General features: G+C 38.7%; 1 protein-coding gene across 1 annotated transcript; it reads left to right on the top strand.

Moving 5' to 3' along the window:
* The first annotated feature begins 1,573 nt into the window (after window positions 1-1,573).
* LOC106873777 (myosin-G heavy chain) lies at window positions 1,574-7,269 on the top strand. The gene is made up of 2 exons (XM_014921286.2): window positions 1,574-2,503; window positions 5,593-7,269. Exons 1-2 carry the CDS (start codon window positions 1,708-1,710, stop codon window positions 6,348-6,350), a joined length of 1,554 nt encoding a protein of 517 aa, XP_014776772.1. The 5' UTR covers window positions 1,574-1,707; the 3' UTR covers window positions 6,351-7,269.
* The last annotated feature ends 188 nt before the right edge of the window (window positions 7,270-7,457 follow it).

Below are 7,457 nucleotides of genomic sequence, written 5' to 3'. Positions count from 1 at the left end.
ATATATATATATATATATATATATAATATATATATAGAATAAAAAAAAGCAACACGGATTTTAAAGGTTATTGCAGTACGCAGCAACTAGCCTATCAATGGTGTAGATACATTAAGTATGATAAATAGATGGCTATTCAGAATAGAGTGATTCCTTGAGAACTGTCTTTTAATGATTATAGGCTGTGTAATGAAGACATCTGCTCTGTGAAAAGGACGTGAGTATGTCATATAACAGCAGGTACTCCACCTTACTTAATTGTACTTTAGTTAGTTTGATTTCATGGTACCATGATTTCCACTGGCATCACAGACTCATCCTTCTATCAAATTCCAAAAAGAGAGCATCTGTGTAATTGCAAGGCTTGCTAGAAACAATAGCTAAAGTTTTCTTACATTACACCCTATTTTATTAAAAAACAAACAGAAGAGGACGTTAGATAATGTAGGTCTAAATATAAGCGCTGATGTGGCTGTATGGTAAGAAACTTGCTTCCCAACCACATGGTTCCAGGTTCAGTCCCATTGCGTGGCACCTTGGGCAAGTGTCTTCATTTATAGCCTATAGCTGACCAAAACCTTTTTGAGTGGATTTCGTAGATGGAAACTGAAAGAAGTCCATCGTATATATATGTGTGTGTATGTTCATGTATGTACGTCTTTGTGTCTGTGATTGTCTCCCACCACCGCTTGACAACCGGTATTGGTGTGTTTACGTCTCCGTAACGTAGAGGTTCGATATTGTTATATTTGGAATACTTTTAGTCAAGGCTGACCAGGAAGCTACGAAACCACATCGACCACATTGCTGTAGGTTGTTCATTCACAGGTTTGAAGGGAGACAATTCTGTAACTTTCTTACTGCAAGCCGAATAATGCAAAGATTTTCAACATTTTAAACCTCACGAATGAGGAGTTTACATTCAATAACAAAATCTAACGACTATTTTATCTATTAAATTTCTGTTTTAATTGCAACAACTTACAATAATATGATTTAAACAAAGAAATACTTGACAGAAAGGATTAACACTTGAAAGATATGGATATTAGACATAAAGAGACAAGGGAGACAATCGATGTTCGACTTTGAAATTCAATATCTCTAACGTTTTAACCATTGCTCGGTTCGTAGTTTCGTATTTTTTATTATTATTTTCTCTTTTTCGTTAAATTAATCCCGTGTTTTGAGAAAATAAATTTTGATTTATATAGTTTGTTTTTACCGGATAATGATTGTAATTGAATGAGATTCTGTAAGTAATATTCGTTCCGTTTACAGTGTTTACCGATCACCCTATGGTAAAACGGGTGGTAAAAGAGAGATAGAGATGGTGAGAAGGAGGGGGAGCAGAGTGAAATGTATAGAGTGTGAGGGGGAAAGAAAGAGACAGAAATTAACAGAAGAGCGAAATAGAGAGAAAAATAGATAGATAGATAAAGAGAGAGAGAGTTAGATATATGGAGAGTGAGAGATGCGAAAAGATTGAGGGAGAGAAGAAAATAGATATAGATAGAAAGAGAAAACAGATAGAGAGATACAGAGAGAAAAAATATAGGCAAAGAGCTAGTAAGTTAGATAGATAGAGAAAGAGCGAGGGAGAGAGAGAGAGAGACAAAGAGCGAGGGTGAGAGAGAAGCAGCGTCGTCGTCCCGGCATGCATCAGTCCCATCATGGCAGTAAACTAAATAAAAAAGAAACGAAACCATGAACGACACCAAGTTTCTGTTTAAGAAAAGATCGAAGAAACGAAATTTCTCCGAAAAGGAGGTGTCGATCCTAACTCATGAATACGAAAAACACATGATAATCCTCAACTCGAAACTGACCAATTCCATTACGAACCAGAAGAAGCAGAGGATCTGGGAGCGCATTACCGATGCTATTAATGCCGTTGGTGTCAACAGACGTCGTGTGAGCGAAGTGAAGGAGAAATGGAGAAATATGCAGAGGAAAGCGAGGCGAATGTTCGCCGAAAGAAAGATCAACCTTCGAACTTTCGAAGAACTGGACAATCTGAACATCGCTACGACCAGTCCGTCGTCTTTGATTAATGGTAACCGGGTGGTTAGGTTAGCAGCTATCGGTCCGGACAAACAACAACATGTACAACAGCAACAACAACAGCAACCACAACAACAACCACCACCGCCGCCATCGTTGCTCGATGTTCAATTGGAACCTTTGGGTGGCGGCGGCGGCGGCGGTGTTGTGATCACCGCCGCCGATGGCATCGATCCCACTGCTACTGTTACACAGGTGACCACTGATGGAAGCGATCCCGGGTACTCGATCGCCGCTGGCTCCACCACTGTAACTACTACGGTAAACGGTAACAACAGCAATATTAACATCAACAGTATTAAAAATAATAATACGAACAGTAATCACGTCCCAAATAACAATAACACACTTGTCAGTAATGCGACTGTTGTTACCAATTCCCTCATTAATGGGGACAGTCTCGTGAACGACCCTGGCGTTGGAGAAGACCTTACAATCGGTGAGTATGGCGTATGGATTATATGTCTATAGATATGGATATGGATAGACAGACAGATAGATAGATAGATAGATAGATGGATAGATAGATAGATATCAGTCTCTGAAACAGTGGATCTCGAAGTACATATAAAGCTATAAACCGTATCAGGTAAATATTGGGTTCAAAAAGCGGTTTTGGATTGAAAAAGTCGAAGGTTGCTCCTCACATACATACACACACATGTATACAAATATATATATATATTCTTTTATTTGTGTCAGTCATTTGAGTGTGGCCATGCTGGAGCACCGCCTTTAGTCGAACAAATCGACCCCAGCACTTATTCTTTCCAAGCCTAGTACTTATTCTATCGCCCCTTTTGCCGAACTGCTATGTTACGGGGATAGTGGAGGGTACAAACATATACATACATATACGACAGGCTTCTTTCAGTTTCCGTCTACCAAATCCACTCACAGGGCTTTGGTCGGCCCAAGGCTAAGGTAGAAGACACTTGCCCAAGGTGTCACGCAGTGCGACTGAACCTGGAAACATGTGGTTGAGAAGCAAGCTACTTACCACATATCCACAAATTCCGATGTAATTGGAATCTACACCACCTGAAACAAATTTGCAGAAAGTACCATTAAAAGATATCCATTTTCCGGAACAAATTATTCTTTATAATTAAAGATTTCAGGTTCGTTAATCGATTTTTAAGGAGAATACTCCCATCAATTCGTGCAGTTTATCGAAGTCGATCCACAGCAGAATTCGAACACAAGCGCCGGTTAGCAAAAGGTATCGAATTGATTGGCGTTACATTAAAGGTTACATTGAAAGAAAAAAAAAATCAATTAACGAAGATAAAATTCCTAATTGGTTTTTAAAAAACAATATAATCACCTAAATTACGAAATAATAAAATGAGCTAATTCTTCCCTTAGTTACTTATATATTACGTGGTCACTTCATATGCTAGAAATAACAGCTAAATTTCTCATTTTGCCACTGATTTCTAAAACATTTAGGGCACGTTGGATAGTGTGTTTGTGTAGCGGAGTTGTATTACCTGGTGGTAATAAGTATACACGTTTTTTGTGTATGTATATAATCTGTTTTATCTCGCTCCTTCTGTACCCGTGGCAGGCTGTTGACAATACAGGTCGTTACAAGTGCAGGCACAAACCTTATCTATTTGTGTGTGTATGTATATATACATATATATATTATATTTCGGGATGGTCTGTTTCAATACACGATTTCACATCAGGAATCTTGAAAACAAATACATAAGCGTATATATATATAAATGTATGTGTATGTACATTCTATATTAAGCGATTGGCCTGTAATAACATTAATCTCCAAATTACCCTTTCGTCCCACATGCACCCCTCCACCTCTCTCTCTGTTACTCATTCTTGTTCTGTCTCTACGTGGGTACTCCCTTTTTTTCTGCCTTCTGAGCACACACTTGATGAGAATATACTCAAGCAGAATGGTGCGTTTGATTAGATAATATAGTCCTAGTACATTTTGCATATATATACATATGAAAGTAAATAAAAAGACAGGGTGGTCGAGGCTGGAACGTCTTTCTCTTTTAATCAGATGTCTGCTCTGAAGAGAAAAACTGATTCGGGGCTGAACACTACAGTTACTCCGCTCCCCTTTTTCCTCTTCTCCCCGAACCAGACCAAAACGCTTGACCGAAACGTTTTCAGTTATGACATTTGAAATTTAATACAATGACGGTTAATTACGTAAATTATGACTGAGCTAGGATTGTTTCCAAACCGAATTAGCTCTCTCTCTCTCTCTCTCTCTCTCTATATATATATATATATATATATATATATATATATATTTATATATATATATGTGTGTGTGTGTGGCCTATTAGCCGAAGATTTTCTCTGTTCACCAATTTTTCAAAAGGCGAAGGGACTTCCGACTTTGACAAAACGTCACGTGTAAGGAAGGCAGCACCTTGTTTGTTTCTCGACATGATTCTTCGTAATAACGAAATCCCAAGTTGGACAGTTTGGGTCCGATTGCAATCTTGGCCCTTCGCTTCTCGGCTCGAAAGACCACCTTGGTACGCTGTTATGCTGCGGTTACGTCCCTTATACCCAGTTTTTGCTTACGTTGTGGTGCAGAAACCGCAACTGCTCAATTCAACTTTATTCTTTCAGTTATTTGACTGTGGCCATGCTGGAGCACCGTCTTATTGGGTTTTTTAGTCTAAGACATCGACCCCAGGACTTATTTTTTGTAAGCCTTGTACGTATTCTATCGGTTCCCTTTTCCCGAACCGCTAAGTTACTGGAATGTAAACAAACTAACACCGACTGTCAATGGTAGTAAGGAACAAACACACACACACGATGGGCTTGTTTCAGTTTCCATCTGCCAAATCTATTCCCCAGGCTTTGGTTGCCCTGAGGTTATCACAGTAGGCACTTGCCGAAGGTGCCTTGCAGTGAGATTGAACTCTGCAATCATGTGGTTAGAAAGCGAACCTCTTAGTACACAGCCACACACACACACTTAACCTCTGTGTAGTCTTTAATAAAAAGTCTGTGAGGAGGCCTCTACCTAACCACTCAATTTGCACGAAATAATAACCACCTCTCCCTCAAACTATATTGTCTTCATGAAAAGGAACATATTGAATAATTCAGTGCCCAGTGAGCATCAGACTCAACACTGAGAACCACCGATTTACAGCTTCTACCTTCAGTTCTGCTGAAGAAATTATTTCATATTTTATTTAAGTTTCTAAATTCTTTTGATGTAAACAACATACAAAGATTCTAAAATGGATGGAGAAATTTAAAGGAATGCTTTGGTTCACTGGTAGAACATCTGTCATGTTTATAGATGTTGGTTCAAGTCCTACAAGTAGCCTTCAACTTTCCCCATCCACAGGGGTTTTTTAAACCCAATATTTACATGCTATTATCTATAGGTTCATCTCCCTTGTGTCCCACCGTTAAAACTGATCGAAGGTTATGATTAAATGGAGAGAGCAGCTAAATATACCTCAGTAGTGTTTTTTGATTCATTTGTCACCACATTTTCTCAATTTCCTTTCATTTTAGTTATAAAAGAAGAAATTCCAGATCCTGTTTTAAAAGATGAACCATTATTGACCAATGAAATCCAGAATGAACCAGTTGAAAGAGTTTTAACAGATGGAGCCAATACCGAAATATTACCAGACTCTGTTACCTGCAATGCGGCTTCCATTGCTGACAACAACTACAACAATTACAATTCTCATAAATTTACCATTAATCTCACAGACAACAATGCTGGCACCACCACTCACACACCAGCGCGGACACCATCCAGGTCACAGCGACCTTTCACCTCTTTCAACTCATCTAAATTACGTCCATTAACCGGTATGTCGCTGTCAACAAAAAGGATGTACTCTTCACCATTGTCATCAACTCGGCCATTTTCTCGCAACAGATCTGTTCGTAACTTTCTGCTAAAGTCCTCCAACAGTGCCATTCCCACATCAATGATATCCCCAAATGCTTCGTCAAACTCCTCGTTACCGTCTCGCACTCTTAACTCTTACCGTTCCTTCCCAGTTTCCTCCGCGTCCCTGACGTCGTCGCCCCTCAACCAGGAGCCTTCACTGGCTGCCACACTTCCTCATTCAGCTAAATCTTCCCACCAAAGTTCCATGAACTCAGCAGCCACCGTGACGCAAGGAGACCTTTTACAGCTCCAGTACGAAGTGCTGTTAGCAGACAAGAAGCGGATCCAGACACAGACTCGATACTACGAGATGAAGATGAAACGAATAGAGTTTGAACTCTCAGGGCAATCAAATACATTTTTTTAATCATTCATTTCTTTTTTTTTTTTTTTTCCATTTCTGTTATTTCAATATTCTTGAGTGGCTGTGGTTAGCTCTGTTTCAAAAACACCCAAGAGACAATGGTAACTTCTCAAGAGCAAGGTACGACACACAAGTCTGATGATCCAACAGTCTAGACATGCAGAGATCAGGCATCGTCTAGATTATTGGTTACCATCAAGCATATCTATTTCACTGGGACACCATTCTTTGATCAGCACTTTATCAAAAGCTGCGTTGTCTTGACTGTGGTGCCAGGCATTCTTCAGAAATAGTCACACCAAAATACGTGATTCACCAACTTAAAAGACAGAAAGATTAAAAAGTTTGTTGAAAGAGATTTGACTCTTACATTCAGCAGATATATTGGAGGCAGTCTCTGTGTAGTTTACTTGATATGCTAGAAATAGCAGCTAAATCTTCTACACGTTACGTACCATAATTTAAAGAAAGAGCACATTGGATAATGTAGTCCTAGACACACAATGTTAAAAAGAAAAAATACAGGATGGTCATATCTGAAATGCCTTTGATCATAGATCTAATCAATCAGTCAGGACTGACCTAGGGCTAAACAATAATTATATGAATGTTCTCTGATTTGCATGGTCTACATTGTAAAGACACAAGGATTTGTTTCCTTTCCCTTTATTGAGCAGCTTTAGTCACCACAGTGAAGCTCCGACACAGACTCGTCAGTTTGAAAATTAAAAGTGAAATTTAAAAGAAAAAAAAGGCTATTTTAATGTAAATATATATATATATTTATAAAAGAGAGAGAGAGAGACTGTTGTGACTTTATATAATATGAATCAAAACTGTTGTTGGGGAGGAGGAGGAGGAGGAGAAAAATATAAAGTTGAAAAATCTTGTAAAAATAAATAAATACATATTTTTATTATAATTCTTTGTAACTTTCATTGTTTTAATTCTTTTGTTCTTTTACTTGTTTCAGTCGTTTCACTGAGGCCATGCTGGAGTACCACGTTGAAGGGTTCTTTGTCAAACATAAACACACCAGCATCGGTTGTCAAGCAATGGTGGGGGGACAAGCACGCACACACACACACACACACACACACATATATATAT

Source organism: Octopus bimaculoides, chromosome 24, assembly GCF_001194135.2.
Source record: "Octopus bimaculoides isolate UCB-OBI-ISO-001 chromosome 24, ASM119413v2, whole genome shotgun sequence".
Classification (NCBI taxonomy): domain Eukaryota; kingdom Metazoa; phylum Mollusca; class Cephalopoda; order Octopoda; family Octopodidae; genus Octopus; species Octopus bimaculoides.
Note: the sequence above shows the minus strand (reverse complement) of the source record. Positions and strands in the feature narration are given on the sequence as shown.